The sequence below is a fragment of the Cyanistes caeruleus genome, chromosome 6, assembly GCF_971803275.1.
Source record: "Cyanistes caeruleus chromosome 6, bCyaCae1.hap1.1, whole genome shotgun sequence".
NCBI classification, from domain to species: domain Eukaryota; kingdom Metazoa; phylum Chordata; class Aves; order Passeriformes; family Paridae; genus Cyanistes; species Cyanistes caeruleus.
Genome location: NC_141706.1, coordinates 62,141,659 through 62,167,892, shown reverse-complemented (window position 1 = coordinate 62,167,892; position 26,234 = coordinate 62,141,659). Strand labels below are relative to the sequence as shown.

At 39.9% G+C, this 26,234-nt stretch overlaps 1 protein-coding gene and 1 long non-coding RNA gene across 2 annotated transcripts; one reads left to right on the top strand and one right to left on the bottom strand.

The window, feature by feature from the left end:
• Positions 1-3,840: 3,840 nt before the first annotated feature.
• SGPP1 (sphingosine-1-phosphate phosphatase 1) lies at positions 3,841-21,516 on the bottom strand. The gene is made up of 3 exons (XM_023927149.2): positions 20,674-21,516; positions 10,422-10,511; positions 3,841-8,182 (listed from the first exon to the last, which is right to left on the bottom strand). Exons 1-3 carry the CDS (start codon positions 21,259-21,261, stop codon positions 7,631-7,633), a joined length of 1,230 nt encoding a protein of 409 aa, XP_023782917.2. The 5' UTR covers positions 21,262-21,516; the 3' UTR covers positions 3,841-7,630.
• A 94-nt stretch (positions 21,517-21,610) lies between these two features.
• Positions 21,611-25,528, top strand: LOC147652751 (uncharacterized). Its single transcript, XR_015287864.1, has 2 exons — positions 21,611-21,669; positions 21,756-25,528. It is a non-coding gene; the product is annotated as an uncharacterized LOC147652751 (long non-coding RNA).
• Positions 25,529-26,234: the final 706 nt, after the last annotated feature.

The following is a 26,234-nucleotide window of genomic DNA, read 5'->3' as shown; positions in this document are numbered from 1 at the left end:
CTGACTTTACATAACCTTCCTTCATCCTGCAGTAACAGAGCTGTGTGTCTTTCATCTCTTTATTATAGCAATTCTTCATTTTAATAATGCTGCTGTTGGAGACAGTGCTCGCAGTATCTCATACCTGCACAGGGTGCCAGGTTAAGATTTTATATTGGGTTCTGTTGAAAGGAAAAACCTGGGCCGTGCACTGCCTGCTCTTCCTCAGCCTCCCTGTTTCCTGTAACTGTCCCCAAGAGGCTGAGTGGATGTTCTAGGCATGTTCAGGTAGGGAAAACAGGCTGCAGACATGTGTTTCTGTTTTCCTGGTCCTCCTCACTACATGAACACCCCTGTTAGGGGTTTACATATTGAAATTTGATTTTTTTACTGGCAATTTTGTTAGTGGCAAGAATTCCAGATTCCTCCCTGAAGCAGAAAGCTCAAGCTGGGCACTAAAGCAGGAGCCTTCCTGAGGGGTATCAGGGGGTACCTGAGGTGCACAGCTCACCTAATGCACTCTCAGTTTTTCGATACTTGTACAGAGCCAAAACAGTGGAGCCAAGCTTGGGCCATTACCCTTCTTGCTGGCTTTTCCCAAGAACCTCAACCCACCCACGTGTGAGATTCCTGAATGTAAAAGGCATGCATTATGAAGCAGCTCAGATCTGCTGCTCACGGCCTTTTGGGAGGGGCAGTTCCTTGAGAAGGAAGATTTGTCAGATTCCACAGGCTGTACAGGTTTTTCTTGGGAGGGTACGTACCATCTTTATTTTTGCTTCAGCATCTGATCTCCTTACCCCAGCTGAGACAGGTTGACATCGAGATCACTTACAGAAGACTGGTCCCCAAAATCCTAAGTTCAGGCCACTGTATCAGATGTGTATTTCAGAACTCTTGATCCTAGAATACGGTGCTTGCACAACTACTGCACTGTCTTGTATATGAACTCTAAAACAGTCACTTATTTGCATTGACAAGAAAGAAAACTCGGCAACCAGAGGTTGAAAAAAGGTACCCAAACAGGCCACTAAGTGTAAAGAGCCAACCTGGCCCAAAGCATTTATTATTTTTCTCTCAACTATACATTAGTGAGGTTTAGTCAGCCTGGAGTCTAGACATAATACCAGCACTGCCACACGGCCAGTGCATCAGGAAAGATCTGAACTGCTGCTGCAAGGCAAGCACAGTGCAGTGCTAATTACCATTGGTATGAAATCACTCTGAATGCCAGGCCTGTTGACTCTGTGCTTTTACCACTGTCTTAAAAGAGATTAGCAACTTTTACACCTTCAAACCTTATTAAAAATGATCAGAGAAAGCATTATGTCCCATAAACATCACCTCAGAGAAAATATTCTCAGTCTTAAAGCTGAAAGTGTCAATTTGATTAAAAGCTTTATTTAATTTAGAGTTTCAGCATCTGCAGCTGATGTACTGCAGTCCACAGCAACAACCACTAAGCAATCGGGGCCATTACAGCATGAATAATGCTGCAAACAGTAAATCACCTAAAGCAAATTATTAAAGTACCTGCTGCATACAGTGAATCATGGGAAACAGCATCTCTAAATTTCCAGTTCAAAAATCTTTGCATGTTGTTAGAAATCTGGGTCATCGTGTTCTGAAATATAATCATTCTATACGAGGCAAACATGATTACATCCCTTTGCCTAACAGCATGAGGTAAGCAATTGCAAAGGAATTCTTCATTACAGGCATTATTTTGGCAATCTTCCCAAGGCAGTTGTGGATTTGATTAGCCATCAGGACTGAACTCTATACAGCAGGAATTCCCACCCACGTATGGCTACTGGAATACCAGGAGAGATGAAAAAATGTGCTGGGTTAAATAATTCAGCTGACACAGAAGCAGAATGTACTTTCTGCTTATGCTTGCTAAGCTACTGCATCAAATCAGCCTTACACATTTAAGGAAAAAAGAATTTTCACAAAACAAACTTTGGGGTTTGAATCCATTCAAGAACTCAAATCTTGTCCCTGAGCACTGGAAGGAATAAAGACAATAAAACAACTGAATCCAACAGGAGTTTATTACCCACGCATTGCAGATGAAGTTAGACACTTCGGTTACCAGTCAACATAAGCTTAAGTATTAATTGACAACTCAGAAAGTGTACAATGAGTACAAAATAATTAACAAGAGTATAACAAAAAGTTCTGGTGTATTCATTTTTAAAACATCAGTTGTACACTATTGTACAGCAACCATTATGTGATCCTCAACTAACTCAGGGCTTGCACCTCAAATGTTTTGTTTTTTTTTTTTTAAATCAAGTTCTCCAAGAGGTTGAAAGACTGGGTTACAACTGCATTATTTCCCAAAAGGCTACTAACATACAGCCTTACCTTATTCAGACAAAGCTGGTCTGTATTTTATCAACACTTCCTTTTATCAGGGAAGGCAGTAACAAGAAAAAAAATAATGTATACATAAAAAAAATTAAACTCCAATACACAATATTAAATATATATCTATATTGTACTACAGATTTTATATAAATCAAGTGTAGGCCAAATTTTGGCGTAATTTTTAAGTGCATTAAGTTTAACACAAAATCCCCCTTTAGACTCTCTTCTTACTGTTCCCATTACTTGCTCCTGAACTGATCTTTTTCAATTTTGATACTTTAGATGCCTAGAATTGTCTTAAGAGCTAATTTCCATTTCAGTAATATCACTTATCTTTCATTACACTTTCTAACAAAAATAAACTTGTGGGAAAACTAGTGACTAATTTAGTCAAAGTTCAGTGACTAGTAAAATTCTCCAACTTGGTGGGAATTATTTACATTTACCAGTCAGTATCTTTAAGGTACTATTATCCCATGTACCCTCTCTTCTCCCTTGATCCTGCAGGAACAGTTACTGATCATACACTGCAAGAACACCCTCCCTTTTCTTACAAGGCCTCTTACCAACAAGCAAATAATTTCTGGTGCAGAATGGAGTGCAAAGAAATTTTTCTAATGCATGGCTAAATTTGCTTCAAAACCAGCATGAGATACTTGCTTTTTAGAGAACACCTAAAGTGCTTTCTTTAGTCCCAAAGTCCTCTCTGCCACACAAAATCATATTTTGTTTCCAAATTCAGGTTTCATTGCCTTTGTTCGGTATTGTATTGTATGGTAGTGACCCAATTAATCCATCAATTTGACAAATCATTTGCAGTAAATTTTAAAACAGACTTTTTTTTTTTTTTTCTGAAACAAAAAGGTCACTTAAGCTTTCCTGTAGAATGAAGTCTGGCAAGAAGTCATTCAACAAAAAAGTTAAGCTTTGTCAAAGTTGTTTGTAGAATACAGAAATAAATTATATAACCGACAAGCATTCTACATTAGACCAAAGAACCACTCAAGAATCAATTACAGTAAGCTGAGTCACAATACCCCAAGAAGTAAATTCTCCTCTCATTTTAACTACTGACTTTATTCTGGGGTCTCTTCATTCACAGAATTATCGTACAAAGGGGGAGTGTTAGAAATGTGCAGCCAGTTCCACCTGCAGAGAATGAGGTTCCAAGTTATGCCCTTTAGCAATCTTGTAAAAGCAGGGCTAAGTGTGATTTTAACAAGGAAAATCACCCAAAAGCAAGGCTATCACATTTAGAAGCTAAGTCACTTCACACACACTGAGCCTGCTCACAGGTCAGCACGGACTTGCCCTTCAGGACTCATTCTCAGTGTCCTGTGGAAAGAACCAAGTGCAGAACTCCCAGTAAAGTTAGCAGGAGTTGGACAGCAATGCCCCTTCATACCATTGAATTATTAAGTATCTTCTGTGTTGTGTGTGAAAACTGGATTTTTTAATTGAGAAAGCAAATACTGAAACAGAAACAACTTTTAGCACAACAGATGTATTTACTTACAGCATGCAAGGATTTGTTTTTATATATTTTTGCAGCTAGCAAACCTTAATTATTTACAAGTTCAAAATTACAATCTTTACATAAGTAGCAATTGCTTACAGAAGTTCTGGGCGCTCCCTCAGAAATAAGCAAAAAATGGAGTAAAAAAATACTGAAAACAGTAATTTAAAAAAAAAAAAAAAGAAAACATATTAGCTTCTAATATCCAGACAATTTAACACTGTTCTGGTAAGGAAAAAAAGATAAACAACACAAAAGCCACATATCACATTTGGAGATGCTGTTTTAAAAGAAATGCATCTTTCTGTTTGGTTTTTCTTTCCAGGAGAAATGCTGTATATAACCTTAAAAAAATCCAAATAAATAAACAAAACCCAACTCCCTTTGGTTTGCCAATTTGCCTTAAAGACACTCCTCCACCTCCTGATCAGAGGCCCAACACCTTCACAGGTGATCTCACAGGAGAAAGCAAAAGCAACACTTTTTTATAAACATGGAACTTGTTTCCAAAATAACAGATTCTAAAACTCACCCAAGATGCAGTGCACACATCAGTTCAGACCGAGGGCCAGGTCAGAAAAATCCTGCTCCTATGTTTAAGGCAGTCTCAGACTAATGTGCATCTCTTCAGCCTCTTGGAAAACCTTTTCTTTTCCAAGAGGCTGAAGAGATGCAAATTAGTCTGAGACTGCTTTAAACTTAAATTAAAACTTAAATTTGTGTCAAATTGCTCTCTACCTGCCTGTTGGTTTTATTTAATACAATAATTAAAAAAGGCAAATTTAGCCTGAAGCTTTTTGTAGTAAATGTGCACTTATACCTGGTTCTATAAAGTAGTATTTCTCTCTGGGACTGAGGGAGGTCACTAGCAGGATGTTTATCACCACATCATAAAGGGTTTCAAGCATATTGTCTTTCTGGAAAGACATTTGACTACCTCTTAAAGCTATGTGAACTTTATAAATAAAAGAATTTGGTACCAGCTGGTTCTCACACTAGAAACATTTTTCATGTTCAACTCTTAGATTAGGGCAAAGAAAGTGCTCTAGTTTTACCTGCTGCTTTGTTATGCCCAATTCCAAGGAAGCTTAGCTTATTAGTAAACAAAATTATACAGTACAAATACTTTACTTGGATTTTTAAGCATTTGCATGTCTGCGATTCTTTATTTTCATATTGCATGAGATTTTGTGCTAGCTGCCCTCTTGAGCCTAACCCCTTATAAAACATGAAAATAGAACTTTTTCTCATGTAAACTTCAGTGGAGTAGTTGCTGAAGGTGCTGTATATTCTGATGGCCATTTCCTGGGTAGTAGTACATGGAACATGACATTTTGAACTTACTCAATGTAATGTATAAAAATATAAAAAATACATTTATGACAGTAGAATAAGCTACAGTGCAATTTTCCTTAGCCTGTTGAAAGCTCTGTGTGATCTTTTTCACCCCTTCCAGATCCTCCACAGTACACCTCATGTTTCATTAATACTACAAGAGAGCAAGCACAGCTAGAAAATGCAGCTTTAATTATGCTCTTTATGATGTAAACTTGAAGTTTCTAGAAGTCAAATATGTACCTTAAAAAATTAATTTTGCTCACTTACCTTTTCTGTGCTGAAATCTAAACATTTTTGCTATAAACTGTAAAGCTAGGATATTTAAGGAGAATATGCCCTAAATTTCAGAGAAAGTTATCCTATTATTTTTAACAGTCCTCAGACTAATTGAATATAATTGAAACTACACCACTTGCTTAGGGCTCTAAGCGTAAGGCATTTTGTGTACATTCCCCCAGCAATTTATTTAATGGCTATCTTGGTGTGTGAAGCCAAATCAGTGGAAATTCCACTCTCAAAATCCCAGAAACCAATTTACCTTTTCCTGCACATTCAGCATTGAACTGCAAAAGAGGAACAGACAGAAAAATCAGATCCAGAAATACACACTGAAACAAGCTAACCATTTTCTACTGGGTACTTTTCAGCTATGGAAGTTATTTAACACTCTCAGTTCTGAATAACTCAGTTTGAATACATTCATAGCAGTACATTCAGGATGCACTGGAGAAATGCACCAGAAAATTTTTTCACATCATCCAGTGCCAGCGTACCATCAACTTTGTCTGCTTTAAAGAAAGTCAAGTTAATTTTGTAAATCTACATATGAACAGCTTGGAGATACCATCTCCAACACAAACTTTCTGAAAACAAATATTGTTTACAAAAACTGTAGGCTTTGCATTCTATCTAATCACCATATTTCCCAACCAAATGATGCTTTTCCTGAACAACATGTACAATACAAAACTAAGTCATTTGTGTCTGGTCAGACACTAAGACAGCGCTTCCTGCAGTAACTGTTGCTGACGAGGAAAGAACAGGCAACACATGAACAAAACAAAATGAAACAGCTAAAAGGCACATGAAATTACACTTGAATGGAAAAGGATCATGAAAAGCTAAAAAGCACATAATAAAATCCTGCCAAATTTAGACATCAGAAACTGTTCATGCATTGACCATACTGTCTTGACTGCTCACAATCTGTCAATCAGAATGATTACAAGTTTCCTTTAATTGTTACATTGTCTTATAACTATCTAAATCGGGTAAAAGTGATTACCCCCTTTAAATATAGTATGTTAATGCATAAAAATACAGATTTTTCTAGAATAAGTATTATATTTTCTAACCAAATACCTAAAAGCAGTGGTCCTTCTAGATTAGTTTGTAATAATAAGTGAAGCCCATTTCTTTGCAGAATGGGGGGATTTTATTGTTTATATGTTTAAATAATTAATTTTGAATATTCATCCACAGTATAAACAATCTCCAGAAAAATATATCCTCTTGCAGTAACTTACAACACACATTAAAAATACTTACAAAATGGACTATTGTTCATTTACAATATCTTGAGCTCAAGGACACAATTCCTGGGTCATTTCATTTATGCAATTTTGATCAGGAAAAACTGAACATTCTGGTTAACTTGGACCATGTCCAAGCAACATGGACAATCTAACATTTTTTAATATCTGCCTAATTACATAGGATTTTCAATAAAATTAGGCATTTTTACATCACAGTATATATGGCATTCCTTAATTTAGCAACAGAAAGGCACAGTTATTAAACCATAAAATACAGTACCTGAATTATATACTCTAACGATATCTACCAATGCTAATCCAGACATTTTTCTCTGCAAAGGGGGCTAAAGAAAAAGGCTTCTGCTTGTTTATTTAGAAAAATTCAACCTCATTACAAGTTTGGTCCGTTAGAAATACCTATTAGCTGAAATACCTTGAAGCAGGACTTCAGGAAAGAATACAAGAAAGCAAATTTAACAGTCTGTGGTCCAATGACTTGAACTAATTACCGTGAAATGGCAAACAAATTGTGAATGGAGCCTTCTGATGAGCTGTCAGACATTGCTGCTGAAGTGTCAGTGTACACAGGTACAGACTGGCAGCCATCCCAGATACATTCACTGCATCACACACACAGACTTGGTTACAGCAATAAGTCCAAAAACAGCATTTACAGAGGTCAGCACTTCTCCTGGACTGATTCCTGACTGCTGGCCCTAAACCATCCCCAGAGATGTGCAAAGCCCTTTAAATGCTTTGCCTGCTTTGTATTGCTGTTAATAGGAAGACCCTGCTAAAGCCAAGCCGGCCGGCCTTCCCTTAGCAAACTAGTGCACCTCTTCAAAAAGCAACTAGCTCAGTTCTCCCTACTCAAAGTGATCAAACTGCATCAGGAAAGACCAATGAAATGGAAGAGGCAAGGAACAATAAACATGAGGGAGAACCCAACCATTCCATAGGTAATGTAGCGATAGGGCAGCTCCACCTCCATGCGTTGCCTGGCTCTCCGCACGTCGTCGTGAGGGATGCGGAATATTTTACACGCCAGCGGAATCGTGGCTTTCTTCATGGCCACTTTTGTTAACAACAGAACGATGACTCCAATCAACAACCGCAGGATGGCTTTTCCAAACACAGTCACGGTGAGGGAGGACAGAGACAAGGGCAAGGCGTGGGGAGGAGGATCCAGCTGCAGACCCAGGACATAGTTGACGTGAGAGCCACAGGCCACGCCGGCACCGCAGCCCAGGATCTGAGCTGTGTCTCCTCGTGACGTGCTCCACGTGTCCAGGGTGAAAGAGAAGATGCCCAGGGCCAAATGAAGACTGATGATAATTAAGGGTGCGTATTTGTAAGTTAAGTTGAAGTTATCAATCAGGTCCACAACTGGATGGAAGACAACCAGGATAAGAATAGCATACAGAAATCCAGCAATAACATCCTGTTGAAGAGAAAGATATGGTTTCAGTGTAATAGCTATCTTAAAAAAAACCCTCAAGTTACATTAGCAAGAATACAAGACTAGCTGCTATAGCATTAAAAGCAACTTATGGATTGCAATCTTCTCCCTTTTAGAAAATTAAATCTTTCTTATGTTAAACATAAGGTAAGGAATTGCATTTGATCACCTATTAACAGATCACCTGCATCCTGACCAGATAATGAATGAAGTTATGATCAAAGGATCCTTCATGGAACTTGCAGGTCTGGACATTTTAGTAAGGCCTGTTGTGATAGGGCAAGGGGTGATGTTTTTAAACTGAGAAAGGAGAGATTCAGACTGGATATAAGGAAGACTTTTTTTTTCCAATGGGTGTAATGAGCCACTGGTAGAGGTCGTCCAGAGAGGTGGTGGATGCCCTGTCTCTGGAAACATTCAAGGTCAGGTCAGATGAGGCTCTGAGCAACCTGTTCTGGTTGAAGATGTCCCTGCTCATTGCAGGGGCCTTGGACTAGATGATCTTTAAAGGTCTCTAGCAACCCAAAACTATTCTGTGATTCTTCAAGGATTTTTTTCTGCTGGCAACATTGATCCCTGTCCAGGGCCAGGGCACTCCAACCTACAGTCAGCACAAATCCAGCCCAGCTAAATATGTTCTGCCAACTTAAGTTTGCTGAAACAGCTCAACAGTGACACTGAGGACCCAGGTACCAACACACCCAACGCTGGCAGCAGCAGCAGCAGCTGGTGCAGCAGTCAAGGACCACTGCAGCCAGGAACTAGAGCAGCTTCAACTTTCCACTCCAGCTTCAGAATTAACAATGCTGGAAGAATGTGAACTGTTTCCAAATATTAAAGGAGAGGAAGAGATAACCTCTGTGACTGATTTTCAGTTTTACTATGGTTTTTAAAGGTCTTTTCTTAATGAAAAGGTTAATCAATTATTTTTTACTTTAGCATTAAATTTCAGTTAACTGTTGACTGATCACTAAGTTGCATGGAATTCTCTGCTACTTTTGTCACCTTTGATTGTTAAAGAATAATTTGTGCAATCCAAGCACTACAAAGTAACCTGCCTCCATTTTCATGCTTATCATCTCTTCCACATGAGCCAAGAGGTGGGACTTCGGCAGAGTTTGTATTGCTCCAGCTTCAGTAAATCATTTTTATTTGCTTCCACTAATTGAAAGCTTGATAAAAGCTCTAATAAAATTGACTGATATAAACATCAGACTTGTTCATTTCAGAAGCTACAAAAACATTCTGCTCTATTTGCCACCTACTCCCCACAAACTTAGGCACTGTGGTTGACGTATATTGCAGGCACCACATGGTGAACTGTATTCCCTCAAACTCTGCAGAGGATTCAGATGTGAAACTCCAAAACAGCCCTGTCTGCATGCTCACTATTTGTTGCATGACTTTGTTCTATGACATTTTGTGTCAGCTGAACTATTGGTCCATCACATCATCCTTGACGGAGTGGCTTTAGACTGGGAAGCCCCCTAACTACTGATGCAAAAATGTCATTTAGATTTTCTGAGCTGCCTTATTTTCCCATGCTCCTTTTACACTGTGTTCATCTACCAGCTTTTCTACTCCCTACCAGGCTTACCCTTTTCTATTAGCTTTTCTTCTAGCACGTGATCCCCAAAAAAATCTTTAGCAACCTCCATTGCAATTACCACTTTGTAGTGTTCTTGTTTTCTCATTTTTACACTGCATACAATTGTGTTTCAGTCTGGGAGTCTTAATTCTGTTTAATAAATGAGTTTGTTTTTCCACGATGACAACTTTGTTACCTGGTTTAAGAAACTCTGCTAGATGAAACTCTAGCACTCTGAAATGCTCATGCTTTGAGCAGCCGATGTGGAGTGAACTTTAACAGCCACTTTCTCATTCTGCAAAATGACTTCTACTCTGTAGAGGAAAATTTAGTCTACACTTTAGAACAGTCATCAATTTCTGCACTAAAAATGGCGTTAAATACCTGTTAAGTTTCAACTGTGGATTTAGTTTATAAAAGATAAGTGTAAGTTTAGCATGAGAGCCACTCTTAGCCATTTTATCAATTTCTATGCTAAAGAAATGCAAGTCTTCTGTTTCTGTATGGTAGAACATTCCAAAAAATACATCTGTATGCAATTTTTCCCTGTAAAACCTTCAATGTGATTGAAGTTTATAAAATCAGAACAGAATTAAAACAGAAGTTTAGTAGTAGATTAGATTCTTTTCTTACCAAAATTGAATGCATTCCCATATAAATTCGACTACAGCAAACCAAAGAACACCAGCAGAATGCCAGGATCAGTCCAAACATAAGGGGATACTGGTAGGGAAGAAAAATGCACAAACTGTATTACAATTTGGAAAAAATAAATTTTTAAAAAAATCACTCTATGAGTATTTTCTAATTAATTCCAGTTAATGCCACTGATGCTTACCCTTTTCTTTGCCCTAGCCTCCACAGGCCTAGCAGAGCACCTTTTCATAAAGTCACCATTAAGCCAAGCTTTCACCCTTCCCCTCTCTTCTCTGCATTCCAGCTATTTAAATTTCAGTGCTTTGGTCACATCTTCCCAAAGCAGCAAGAAATGAATAGTAGTTATCTTGCCATGCTCTGATATCCCAAATTGACCACATAGGCAGAGACAAGGGTGTTAAACTGTGCAACAGTTTTACACCAGGTGAAGCAGCTCCATCACATATCAGTACTGTTAGCAACTACCCAGGCAGAATGCAGTGGCTTCACCTTTTTTCCTGAAAAGCAGAAACTCATAAAAAAATTACAAAGAAATTCAATTCCTTCCTCAATTCTTTGTTTCAGAGTTTCTGCAATCGTTGACTTAATCTCTGGACATCAGCATGAAACTCCTAAAACAATAATCTTTTTTGCTCTTTCCAAACCCACACAGGTTTCCTCCTACAAACCATATATTGTTAAACAAAAATCATGAAATAATTACTTCAAATCCTTTTTGTCTTGTCACATTTTATTAATAAAGACTGTTTACCAGGAAAAAATAAAATACTTACCTTTAATAAGCACATATCTTACACAGTTTCATAATAATAATAATCACAGATCAGAAACATAGTTTTTTAACTTTCTCAGGTTTTGGATAAAACTATGCTAATTTACATATTACAGCATGGTAAGAAATACTTTCCCCACTATTGCAAAATGTTCTACAAGAGAGGACACAGCTTCCTTTTTTGCCACTATTCTATAAAAGACACAGTCACAAGATAAAATGGCAAGTTTCCAAAATTGCTTTCCTTCCTACGATAAACATTTTCAATATAAACAGGCAGTCTAGATGTACTCAACCCTAGAAATAAAATCTAAGAATTACAGACAGTTTTCTTGCCCTTTCCTTTGTTCCTTTTACAGGTAACCTGAAGGGTAGAATTTCCAACAGATTACAGAAAATACCTTTAAAATTTCTGGAGGAAGTTCTGTGTCCTCTGTGAAGGCCGTTTAACAGATTTGTAAAGTTCCAAAATCTGCATTTTTCCAACCTTCCCTGAATTCTCAACTCCAGGACCATGTTTGCATGACATACCTAAAATAACCATTCTCAAACTAAGAGAAAATCAGGAAGCTTACATTTCACATAAGAAGCAGATTTCACATTAAAACAAATTCTAAACACCCAGCTTATAGCTGTGTTCCATCTAGACTAAACTCTACTTCCTGTAGCAACATTTGTCTTTGCTTCTATCACATTCATCTATAAACTGAATCTAAACAGAACTGTGTACTTGTAACTCATTTCTGACTGCAATGATGAAGGAACAAATTCAGTTTCCTGCCTTTTGGAACTCTGTTAATCCCAGGCAATGCACCCATAACTCGTCACACCACAATTGCAGAGTTATCAGATACCAACACTGCTACAGCAGCCACAAAAGCAGCCCTTTTGGTACCTTACAAGTGCAGCCACATCCCTCTGCCCCATTGTGCTTCTCCCTTTGCACAGGCCTCAGGGTAGAAGGAATGCTGCCTGCACCAGCCACACACCCTCCCTGCGCAGTGCTGCTCCACTCTCCCTCCCTCCCACAGGACTCCCCAAGCAGAAATGCTGTCTGTGCAGGGACAGCAAGGAGCACCTTCGAGTTTCAAACTGTTTCGCCATCACTTGATACCCTGTATGTCCATCCTTGTCTCTTGATACACATCTTTGGTGCTTTCAGAGCCCAGAGATAAGGCTTTTCTTTAATAGATAAGGACTTGTTCCTGTTTCTGCAGTGATGACATGCAGTACCTGACAGAAGCAGAGGCTGGGGCTTTAGCAGGAAGATGAATGAAGTGCCAGGCTCAGCAGCCGTTCATGATACTGTGGGTAAGAGGGTGGAATTGGGGGAGGGAAGAGGTTGGAACAACTAAACAGTAAAATCCTGAGAACAAGGAGTACGAAGGAAATAGATGAGAAATCTTGTTTTAGAAGTCCTGAGCAGAGGACTGTAAACAGCAGGAAGACCACAGTAATTCTGAAAATGAAAGAAGAAATGCTTGCTGTCAGGGAATTCGCAGGGGAGGAGTGTTTCAGGAAGAAAGAAACAGAAACTCCAGCTCTGAAGAATGTTTTGGAAAGATTATTTGGCTCTGTCATATTTCACTCTAATTCTGAACTAACCCATCTGAGGACATGGATTAGTTAATTTCTCTGCAGCAAAGCAGAGTAGAATAGCTTGGGTTGAAATAGACAGTTCAAAGCCATCTAGTCCAAGTCCCCTGCTAGGGGCAGGGACATCTTTAACCTGAAGGAGGTTGCTCAGAGACCCATCCAACCAGGCCCTCTATGTTTCCAGGGATGGTGCATCCACTTCCTCTCTGGGCAACCTGTGCCAGTGTTTCACCACCAGAAGTAAAAAACTTCTTCCCTGCATCTGATCTAAATTAACCCTCTGTTCAGTTTAGAACCATCACCCTTCCCCTATCACAGAAGGCCCAAAGGAGCTGGTGCCCACCTTTCTAGTTCTGATCACAAATTAAGCCAAACACCCTGCATCCTCCTTGGCCTGTTTGCACTCCCACCTTTTAAAGCAGCCACTGGGTTGAGGAACTCCCAGAACACCAATCTGGTAGCACCTGCTTAAAATCTGCCCTGCGGTGGTAAGGCAGGCGTGTATTTGGTCCTCACACGCAGGGTTAAGTGCACAAGGTGACTGAAGGAGAATATCAGCACTCCCACACACCTCTGAGCTCCACAGCATGCCGAGTCATACCACCAACAGGGGACATCACCTGGATCCTTGTAAAAAAGGCTGATGCCATAAACTTATTTTCAAATTGTTGCCTGCAAGGCTGAGGTACCAGCAAGCCTTACAATAATACTGTTTTATAATAATATATTTCAGAAATCTCCTCTCCCAATCACAAATGAATATTCAAAGAAAAAAAAAAAAGAACAGCTTTTACTGGGTTTTCTTCTTAAAACATTTTATGAAAGAGTAATGTGAAAACCTGAATATAAATTCATATCAAGTGTTCAGGAAAGAAAGCCATAAGCACTTTTCATTATGTTGACTCAGGTCTTTACTTAAATGAGAGATACTAAAGCAAGACACCTGAATTCCAGCAGTTTTAGTCCCATGGCTCCTGGCATGCCAGATCAGACCTACAGAGGCACAAATGACAAATGATCACAAGTTTACTTCTATCCTCTTCCCCAGTTCACTGTTGGTTTTACTCATTTAAGCATCAGAAGGCAAACTGGCATCACATGTCCATCCAGATGAGGGTGTGGAAGGTTGTCAGAGTTCACAGCTGGGAGAGGTAGACAGAGAAACCAGGTTTCATTCTCTCAGCTTGTTCTTTTTGATGAAAGAATTGATGTATCATGGTTCTGTGACAGACTGGGTGTCACTTTCAGTTAGATATTCAGGAACAGCCCATTTTGGATACAAACATCTCAAACCCTGTCTCCGTGCCCTCAATTAAGACCATCTTATGGTATATCCTCAAAAACTCCTTATGTCTCCATAGCTAGCATGCCACCTCAACAATTCTGAGTGTGAAGAGTTTTTTGAAATGCATACTGCTTTCTTTTTTTTTTTTATAAATTCAAGAAACCCAAACCAAAAGCATCTTATCTAAGAAAGAATAATAAAAAAAGTGAATTGATTTCTTAACTTCACATACAAAGATAAAGCTAGGGATAAAGCTGACCGAATAAACTACTCATTGTGTTTCAGATCTCAATTTTGTTCCCATATTCAGAATCTTGTTTTAATTTTGAATTAAATTCATATTTGTAAAACAGCAGTGAAACTACTCTCAGTGAGCCTTTGGGAACTTTATGCCCTACGTTTTTAAAAGAAAACTCTGATCCTAGAGAAAATTCCACTACATCCTCCAAAACAGGCTTGCAAACTTCTGACTGGACTACACACAAAACCCTTCCCTATCCTCCTCCCTCTCCTTGATCTTTTTGCCAAGAGTCTTAATAACATAACCATTGTTTAAAAATGCTCATAAGGAAACAATCTGTCCTAAAAGCTTTGACCTAGGTCAGAAAATTCCTTCTTTCATAAGGGAACATTATTAAAAGACATTCTAAATGCTCGCTTCTTACCTTTTTTAAGCACATTCTACACTGGAGAAGTTTCTAGCACCCACAAATAATTCCAAAGTAACTTTCTAATATTTTCAGTGTTCTTCAGTATTCAATGACCTTTTTAAATTGTATCATAACTCAGAAATCCAACTTGAGTTTGAGACAATTATTCTGGGCTAAAGTTCACTGAAAGAATCCAAGGAGCACCTGCTACACCAGGCTTTTAATAAGGTATTTGGGCCACGTATTGGCAACAGTCATATGAAAAGCTATAATCAATATTTATGGGAATGACTCCAGCACCCTGGCTGGACAGATGAGTTCAAAAAGCACAGCATAAAAATGATTTTGTGAAGGGAGAAGAAAAGGGAAAAGAGGTTTGTTAGAAAAGAGAGACCACCAATCAGTCATTTTAGGAAAAATAAACTTTTTCTTTCAAAATGGCCCAGGTGGTAAATTCCACTGGTTAAGCTACATTTCGCAATTATTTTCTCCTTTCTTGCACTGACTAACATTAATATCAAGAGACATAAAAATCTCAGTTACATGGCACTACAAGAACCTTTTTTTAAAAGTCCAAGATAAACTTTTCAATGCCAGTCCTGAAGGAAGTTAAAATATTTAATTTTCTGCTACACCTGATCTGAAAAAGAAAGTAAGGAGTAACTATAGGAATTAGCTTGTTATTTCTTTTCATTGCAGTCATTAAAGAAATAATCCCTCTCTGAACACAGCTAGCAAGAGTCACTTATGGCTTGCTCTGTTTATGCCCCAGTACCTGAAACCACATTTTTTCTGTGAAATAGTGTTTTCTCAGTTTAATCAACACACCCTATTTGAAAGAACAAGGAGTGCTTTACATGTATACAATGCACCAAGAAGAAAAACTGCTTAAGAATTATTCCCTTTGAATATCTTTTCATCAAAAACTCTGTATCCAACCTTAGAGCATTTGTTTTTACATGTTTTCCCTCAAGACCCTTTACATTAATGAAAGATTTGCTTAGGCAAAACTGAAAAATCTATTCAATGACAGTCAACACAGTCTAATAAGACAGGCTGTTGTATTCCTCTGGCAGACATTCCCTAGTGACATTTGTCAGAACTGGCTGTGCTCTTTTCAAATTTTAAGAACACCTTCATCAAACAACTTTTTTCAGCTTCCTTTACAAACTACAGGCATTAATATGGCCCACAGAAGACCTTACATCTCAAACACACAAGACAAGGCCAGTGCTGACCCTCCAAATTCCAATCTCTTTCTCTCAAATCACTGTGTGCATAATTCTGTGTTTTCGTATCATCCCTTCAGCCGTGCTTTCCATGTCAGAAGAGTTTTTGTTTGACTGTTAAGAAACATGTACAAGAAGACCAATTAGACAAGCATGTACACATCTCTTTGCCAACATTTCTTCTCAATATTTTAGTAGTTTAGCCAAAAGCCCATTTGGGCTTCTCTGAGAAGTGATGTGTCTCTTTCTGAGGGACTGCACTTGTTCCTGCACACAGATTTTGTATGTAAGAGATGGTTTTTTCTATGTGCAGCTTCCAGTTTATCATTACATCAATCTTACTGAAATGCAAGCCTTTCACCAAGGACATTTAAAACTAGGATGTGCCCCTTTCTGCAAAATTCTCACTACAGCACTGTTGTGATTAGGCTGTTTATTCATCCCCAGTAACCAATTATTTCCTATTTCTAGTGGGAATCAGACAATTTAGTCTTTTGAAATGAAAGAGCAGGCAGACAATTCTAGAGGTAATCTTCAGTAGTGGTCAATCAGAACCACAGAGCGATGGAGATCTCCCTAAAATCCCAACACAGATCCTGTCAAAGCCATCTCATTTAATTACATTCACCAGCTTTGGTTGATAAAAGTCACAGTGCAGATGAAAGATTTCTGGAAGGGAGTTTCACGTGGTACCACATAAGAGTCTTACACAACCGGTACCACAGAGTCAAAACAGCACTGAGTAAATGAAAACTGTAAATGAAAAATACATCAGAGAGGCCATTGGAGAATAGATGCACCTACTGTGAATTTAGCTGTGCTGTTTATCCAGGTCACCATTAGCAGCAGCAGGGTGGAAAGGCACCCACTGATGACAGGCTTTGCACATCAGGCATTGCCAGACACACTCCCAGGGAAGACAAGGCTGTCATATTCAGTACCACAAGCTGCTTCAGAAGGTAAATCAGCATTGGTTAATTTAGTTAAAGGCCTGCTACTCATCAGCCCAGGCTCTGGGCTCCTGCTGAATATCAACCAAAGTTTGCTCAGTGGCTACAGTGAGAGTCAGCAGTTCCTCACTGAGCTCATTAATGCAGAGCTCAGGAAGGAGGGCAAGCCCATCATTTCCTAATGCAGACAGCTACTGCTAGAGCCAGGCTGCTTCCTGGAGGAACTCTGAGACAGAAGTGAATTTTCTGTATCCCCTGGCTGATATTTTTTTTTCCTCCTCAAAATAAGCCAGCAGTTATGACACGTGCAGGTACCATCCCAAATCAAGGACCATTTCTAATAAAATACATCTTGACATCTATTTGAAATCAGCAGTTCAACATAATCAAAATATAAAAAATATTTTTTCCAGTAGTCTCAGCCTGAGCCTTTGGAGATTTTGTAGATAATTAGCAGTTCACACTTTATCTTCCTCCTCCCATCTGGGACATGATATAAGCCAGGCTGGCTCAAACTGTCACTATTTCAAAGAAAGCAAGTTTTCCCCAATTTGATAAAGGTTACTTTTTCCTACATTGTATCAAGATCTATAACCTCACTGTTTTTTAAGTGCTTGCTCTCCTCTTTCAGGGTACCAGCACTTCAAAGACAAGAGAAAAAAAAATAAAAATCAACATTTATAACATTCCCAAATTTTCATTAGTCTTTGACATGAGCTTGTATTTCAAGGTTACTGAAGTGTCTTTGAAATAAATGGCTCTCCCTGCAGAAATGTAACATATTAAATAAAGAAATAAATAAATATGGATTAGGCAAGGAAAATCAAAAGTTTAAAGTAAGCTTTCATAATACAAGAACAAACTGAAAAAAATGGATACAATGGACAGAACAGTTAGCAATTATGAAAGCTACCTTAATATGTAACTCTCTTCTGTCTGAAAGACAGTTTAATTGAATATTTCCTATGCTCAAAGTCTCTAATTGTGATAAGTTGCAAAAACCATCTTTAAAACACATTATCTCTGAAAATATTTTACTTACATTTATAGAAAGTATTTTAATTCTATAGTCAAAAATCCTTTTGAATACCATTGCTTAAAGGCATTGAAAAATCGAAAAGCACAAACTTAACAGGTTAATAAAAAACCTTACTGCAAGCCAAACATGTTTTTAAATGGACAATCTGGGTCACACCCAGAAAAATAGGAGCACATTTTCTCTGTTCTCTATGCTCTTCAAGAAAAAGACCCAAGTAGATTGCCTTTGATAGAAAAGAACTATCACACAATAGTAGGAAGTCATAGATCACTGAAAGCAAACTGCAAATAAACTACACAAGAGATTCCCTCCTCACTGGTGTAACATCTTTCAGAGCAAGAGCAGCTTTCTTTGGTTTAGAATAAACTTCAAAGTGACAAACTCAAAGCTGCCTGTACTGCAGAGTAAAAGTCTCTGCAGAGAGTTACACCTCTATCTGCTTGAAGTCATCCTCAGCCTAGCTCCACAATGATTTGCTGAACCAATAGTCCCAAGATACTGTCTCATCACAATCAGGCTCTGTGTAAGGCTTCTTTATACTAAATATATACAGAAAGAGTTTGCTTACAGGTTTAAATCTAGCCACCTGCATCTACTGATAAATTTGTAGAATTTAATAACAATCATATTAAAAACTCCTTTATCTTTAATAGCTTTCCAAGAACTTCTGAGGTCAGTCTTTTTTAACAGCATCTACAGAGAAATACCATTTTCCATGACAAAAAGATGTCACATAGGTTCTACTCCCTTTCAACAGAAGTAAAATAGGGAGGAGACAAGAAGTGTCAGATGAAAGGTTAACTCTATAGGTTAATCAAGACATGATTGACTTGACATGCCATTGGCTAATTACTGATTGATTTTTGGAAATAATTTAAAAATCAGAAGGGATTTTTTTCTTACATGAATATTTTTAAATGATACAAGTTGGTTTCAGAGAGGTCTTTTATTCATACTCACTTTCTAAGAAAAAGGAATTAAAATCAAGACTCAAACACTTTGCTTCTTCATTTCTTAAGCACAGTCCTATATGAATAATAATGCTGAATGTTTATGATTTCTTACCATTCACTGTAAATATGTTTAGTCAATTAGCACAGTGTTTCACAGACTGCAGTGGTAGGGTTGGCAAACCATAGATCAAACTTGGTTCATCGGCAAAAGCACCATTTCACACCCTGTTTTCTGGTTCTATAAAGGCAATCAAGACAGGCTCTCCTCTGCACACATGACATCAGTCTGTGCAAAGCTGATCGACTGGTACTGCTAAATGAGCTTTCCCACATGCAGAGAAGTACAAATCCAGTTTGTTCTTCCAAATGACACCAGCCCTATAGATCTAACAAGCAATAATCAAATATACAGATTTAATAAAAACAGCTTTGAAATTAAGCATCTCAGTGGCAAAACTTCAAATATTTGTTTCAAACACTCACAAAACATGACAATATTATATATATATATATATATGTAATTATCATGCCTGCATAACTCCAGCAGATAATACTTCACCTTTTCCTAGCAAATATGAATCCTAAGAGCCTCCTTTTGGGCACATGCAGAAATAGATATGTAAACTTTGGTTGGAGAGGCCAAATAAAATCTCTAACCCTTAATCATCTCACTCCTTTCAGTCACCCATTCTACATGCCGAGACAGACACAAAGTGTCAGGCAGCGCCCGCAGACAGCTGGTGATTGTTACCAGTAACTGGGAAGACAAGAGTTAAGCCCCTGCACGAAGGTTAGAATCAGAGGTAGTTCTCTACCGACATGACTTATATCCAACTTAAACCAGGCAAGTATTATAGTAAGGATTACTAAACGTTAACAACTTAAGAGTCGAATTACTGCCTAACTTAAACATTACACAGAAAAACGCTGCACTGGATATTTATCTGCGAAAGCCTTCTCCCTCAGTTACTGCTGAAAGTGGTGCAGTGATTTAGAGCTGGATGTGCTTTCTTTGGAGTTGCTGCTGTTGCCATACTTCCAGCAGCCAGCGCCAAAGCACATGCCACTGCTTGCGTAAATCAGACGATCAACAGTATTATTTTAACTTATCTATTGACCCCAAGTAAAACAATCAGATTTTAGAGATTCTGCTGAATGAAGGTGCTGAAAATATCACAGATTATCAATTCCTGCTAATTATAAACAAATTGATAGATTGTAGAACCTCCTGAAAGTACAAATACCAGAATCATTTCCAGATTGTGGTTAATGAAAATAAAATCGTTAAAGAAAAGGCTAAAGCTACAACTCTGACGCTACAAAGTGACTCGAAGCAAAGAAGGATCAACAAGAAGCCCTTTAGTTACTGGCTCTCCACCAAACTCTCACTCTGTAAGACAAAATGCCCGTAAAAACACTGGATGCTTATCCAAACTTTGCGCAAATAGACAAGCTGAAAAAAACTGACAGGAACAAAAAGCAGATTGTTACCACGAACTTTTCATGCGTGCTGAGCTAATCCCCAAAGCTAGCATAACCTCCATTCACAAGACAGAATTACTAGAACACTTCTCGTTACCTGAGCACTCGCTTAAATCACGGAGGGGAAAAAAGAGTGAGGCAAGGAAAAAGCTACGAATCTCACATTTTCCAACCAAACTCAGCCACCTCCCCTCCTAAAATCAGGTCTGCCACATCCTTACAGCCCGGGGTTGGCAAGCGCACGGATGAGGACACGGAGGTGTGAGCATTACCTGCCAGCGGCCGTAGCTGAGCAGCAGGAGCGCCAGGGGGATGGCGGTACCCGACATGGCGTGGGTGGAGGGCATGCTGTACTCGGAGTTGTAGAAGACCTCCAGCTTCACCACGGGCGGCGAGGCAGGACGCGGCCAGCGGATCACATCCTTGGTGCACTGCCCCAGGTACATCACCCACACCCAGATGATGATGAGCCTCCGGCCCAGCCAGGCGTCCACATTCCAGATGCAGAAAGGGAAAAAGAGGATGTAGAAGAGCTCGTTGCCCAGCTCCGTGCCCAGGCTGAACAGATAGTAGAGGAAGCGGCTGCGAGTGGCGAACTCCTGGCTGCCGTCCTCCTCCGTCAGCGAGTTTCGGCGCGGCCTCCTTCTCCAGCGCCGCGGGGTTCCCGCGCCGGGCACGGCCCCGTTCCCAGTGGGATGCGCCTGCCCGCCCGCGGGGCCACCGTTCGCCACCGGCCCCCGTTGCTCCCCGCCGGCCCAGCCCGAGGGTCCCTCAACCCCGCACAGCCGCTGGAACGCGGCCACTTTCCGCGGGTCCTGCAGGTGGGCGGCCAGCCGGGCCAAGCGCTGGCCGAGAGACATAGCGGCTGGAGCGGGGGCGGGCTGAGGGCGGCGGGGGACTTCGTCTGAGGGGCGGAGAGGGGGATAGGGGCTCCGTGGCAAAAGAAAGCCCCTGAAGAGAAACCCGCTGGAAGGCAAGGCAAGGCGAGGCGCCGCGGATAACGCGGGACTACCCTCGCCTCACCCAGTCCCTCCCGCCGCTCGCTCCCAGCTCGCTCCCTCACGCCCTCCCCGTTCGTTCCCTCCCTCACGCCCGCGCCGGCCCCGCCCCGCCGCGCCTGCGCGCAACCCCCACCCCGCGGGAAACGTCCATGGCGGCGCGGATTGGCCGCGGCTCTCCCTCGGTCCCGCCCCCAAGGGCGGTGCAGCCAATCGGAGCTCGGCACAGCGCGAGGCGGAGCGCGGAAGCCTCGGGCGTGAGGGGCAGAGGTGGCTGAGGGTGGCCGGTGGGGTGCCGCATGTACCGCGGCGCCTTGGAGCCTCCTTCACCTCCTTTTTCTCCTTCTTCGTTATAGAAACACAGAATCACTTGGGGCGGAAGACACCTCTGAGATCGTTGAGTCCCGCCTGTGACCGATCACCACCTTGTCCATCAGACCATGGCGCTGATTGCCCCATCCAGTCTTTCCTTAAATACCTCCAGGGACAGCGACTCCACCAGCTCCCTGGGCAGCCCATTCCAGTAGCTAGTCACCCTTTCCGTGAAGAAATTCTTCCTAATATCCAACCTAAACCTCCCTTGGTGCTGCTTAAGTTTTCTCGGAGCCTCAATCTGGTGGTGTGAACACGAGAGGGAAAGCGGAGGAGCGGTCACTGCCCCGGCGGCCAGGCCGGGTCAGCGATGGAGGCCGGCAGTGACCACAGGGCTGCGGAGCCGCCCGGGGAGGTTCTGCAGTGCCTGAGGCATGAGCCGTGTCTCATCCCGGCTCCATACTCGGGAGGAGACTCCACATCTCCTTTAGTGTGTGTGTGTGCTGGGCTGGGAGTTGAGCAGGACCAGGGTATTTGTGAGCAGGTACTTTGCAAGTCTGCAGTTCCTGCTATTTCACAGCGGAAATGCTGTGAGAAACGCGATCTCTGGACACCTGCTGCCCACTGTTGCTTCTGCTTGTACTATAGATGCTTCTCCTGTGTATTTTTATCTTGCCTTAAAATCAGGAGGTTAAACAAAAGTTAAACTGTTGCTTTGTGCCGTTTTTAAAAGGGTGAGCAATATGACCCAAGCAACTGGTTAGCTTAATAGTTACCCTAACAAAAACAGAAAATCTGATGTGGAATTCAAATAATAAAAAGTTGAAACAAAGGAATATGATGCAGATCTACTGTGTTTTAGTTAAAATGTCTATCAATACTGTTTTGAGGAGTACTTGACTTGGTGCTGTGTGATAGTCTCATTATACAACGCCAACAAACCTTAAAAATGGAATTTGCTGCCATGTCTCAAGAAGAAATCTGTATGATGACTTAGTTGAAAGAGATGGTGTCTAAAAAGGTCCTAGTAGCAGGTTCCATGTCCTGCTACATTTTTAGCAATGATCTGGAAGCAGATCCAAACCTACTGCTGCAAAAATTCAGCTCCAGAATTAATGGAATTGTAAATAATGATGAGGATGGGGCACTGGTCAATACAGTTTATACAGGCAGCTTGTTCAAATCTAGTGAATTTTTGTTCATCAAACCAAATAGCTGTCTATCCTAAAACCCAACTGTGGAGAACATAACTGGAAAATAGAAGACTCTGAAGCTAATGACTTTGAGAAGGATTTAAGGGTCAGATAAGTAAACAATCAGATAAGGGCTCTCCTATGCTGCTATGGTAGAAAAGGATTAATCAATGTATAAACAAAGGAATTAGAAAGTGTTTATTTTACCTCTCATGTTTGACCTCAATAATATCATCACAGGGTAGTGCAGACAGTGCTGGTTTTCAGATTTTAAGAAGCACACTGGAAAATAAGAGAGAGCAAAAAAATGAAGCAAAATGTTCTAGTGGTTGGAGAAAATGCCTTACACTGGAATGTTTTAAGAGCTCAGGCTGTTAAAGTTATCTGGAAGAGAATTGACTTGATTGGTGGTGACCTGATTGTAGTGTATAGGAACATTCCTGAGGGGAAATACAGGATATTAAAGGGTTCTTTAATCTATTGAAGAAAGGCATAATAAGAAGTAATGACCAGAGGCAAAAGCCAGAAAAATTCAAATAGGAAATAAGACACACATTTTTCCATGGTTAACCACCAGAACACATTCACAAGAGAAGATGAGGATTTGCCGTCATTTCATGTCTTCTGTTGAAGATTAGATATATTTCTGAAAATTAGCTTTTAGCCAAGCAGAAGTTATGCTTTATTTTATTGGATGAATGCTGGTTGAAATCTGATGGCCCATGATAAGCACAGCATCAAGTTGATCTCCTGGGACCATTGTGTTTCAAATTCTAAGTGCCAGAAGCAGACATTTCATTTATTACCATGAACATTAGAATCAATTCTTTTTTGCCTTGAAATACCTATGCACCATAAAAAAGCTGATCTGAATTAAGATTTTGGCTGCAGAATATATTTACTAGGAAAATATCGAAAGGTTTTGGCCTTTTCCTTCTTAAATTTACACTCTTGGGATTACTTGGGAAAATTTCTTTAATTTTAATTTAAATCTCTGAAGGACTATATCCTTACAAGAAAATTCATTTGGTGCATTTTGATTCTCTTGGCCTTGAGGCAATTTTACATATTTGATGTTCACATTATGAAATATTTCTTGTGGGATTATTATGCAGAGTGCTCAGGTAACTGCACCAAATGAATCTTGATAGATTTCCTATATTGTACATTATGTATATTTGTATGTGACATATGTTTTCATCATACAGCCTTAACCTCACTTGAGACATCATATTACCAAAAGAGGAGCTGCTGTTACTGAAAGAAGAATGAATAAAATAAAAATAAGATTTCAGATCAGTAGCTTGGCAGAGAAACATGAAAAAATCCACCCCCGAAATGGTACATGATGAATTTTTCTGTCTTGAGACTGAAAAGGTGTGCTGTCATTTCTCTGCCTTCTGAGAAATGCTAATCCTGCAAGATGCATGTGCTTCCTAATTTACATGCTTCCCTGGCTCTTGGGCAGAAAATGCAAAGACAGGAGCTGAAAAACAAGCTGCTGCCTCGTTTGTGCATTTTCCCAGAGTCAAGCCACAAACAATCTCCCCTTAAACACAGAACAAACTAAAATCTGTTAATTAACCAGATGACGAATTCTGGAATGGGATCTGAATAACTGTACAGGAGGGAAAATCAGCGGTTACAAAGCAAGACTTGTCTTTATGGTATGTGCTTGGTAACTTAAAAAGGCAGAAAGTGTTTGTGTGTGTGGCTGAAACTTGTTTACTTTGACTTTGAACTGTTAGTGTGAAAATGGCGTGACATTGATACTGAGGCAGCTTTTAAATTACCTCTGTGCATTTTAAGGCAAGTTACGATTGCAGTGGGCACTCCAAGAGGAGGTTGGGGTGTGCCCTAACGCTGAACTTGGACAGAAATTGTGTGTCTTTGTAGTATCTGCAGAAGATGGCCCCAAGGCTGTTCTGGATCCATTTCAGCTCAGCACACAAGGGCTGCCTGAGCTGACACCCGTAACATGCATTTCCAAGGATGCCTGGCAAAGCAGTGCTCTCACAGCCATGTTCTGCAGGCTGGCAGGATTTGACAAGACAGCTGTGGGAACCGATGGCAAATGAGGTGCAGAACTCATCCCACTTACAGCTGCTGCTGTCACAGCCCTGCCCCAGTGATAGGAACAGCACCAGGAGTTCCTTTTTGAAGCAGAACATCTTGCTTGGCACTCATTTTGATGAGCACTGGTATTTAACACACCAGTTCTGCCTTGTAAAGGTTTTAACAATTGCAAACCAGTTTATCCCAGTCAGCAGAAGCCAGTTGTTTTTATGTCCTAATAAAACTGAAGGAGCAGGTGTCAAGATGTTCTCCAGGACTGGGGGATTGTTTTCTGTCATCACCAGAAATAGCTTGAATCTAGTAATCTTTTCGTGCCAAAGGCATGTAGGATAGTATTTTGTCAAGGGAATTAAGATTATTTGCCTGCATGAGGGAGGATGGGAAGGAATATCCACAGAGGTCTGAAGGACTGCCATCATGTTGAAATAATTATTCTAATGCTGCTAGGGTTGTGTTATATTATTAATGATGTTAAAGTGCCTAGAGTCAGAGGAAAGCTTCATTTTAGCTGATTTTTGAATGTCAATGAATAAAATGTGCTAACCATATCGGGTTTGTTATTAATTTTTAAAGAAATTAGTGAGCTGAGTGCCCAGATTTGGAAAGGCAAGAATGTATTTATTATAAGGTTTATTATAAGTCTTGAAAAATGCATGAGAGAATAAGAGAAAATGGATTTAATTTCTAATTAATGCTTATTGCTCTAAGCAAAAAAAAAAAAAACAACAAAAAAAAAACAGTAAAAAAAGCCTGAGAGTGTTTTAATTTGTTCCTGAGTATGAGCTATTGCAATAGCTCAGTGAAGGTGCTGGACAAGTACTAATCTACCATTACAGCAGTGGGAAAAAGATCATACTGAAGGGTTTTCAGCTCACTTAGGCTGTACTTGGTTGTTGCTGAGTCCTGCACAGTATTTTTCTTAGTAAGCAATTTAAGGTATTAAAACATTGCTTATCTCTGTAGAATTTACTCGTCATGAATCTCAGTGAGGCCTTTTTCAATGGAACATTAAGGAATTTAGCTGTCTTTAGTAAAAATGTATGTAATGAGACAATGTAGCACTTCTTTTAGATAAGATGTAACAACTATGTCATTCTGCATGGGCAAAAAGCCCAAAAATCCTCAGGAGTTTGGAAAGAGTAAGGTTTGGTTCTTGTGTTTTTGGGGAAGTGTATTAGAACTAGTGTTCTAATTGCTATGCTAAAAATTTTACCATTGCAGAAAAAAATTAATTCAATGACTTGCTGCAATATC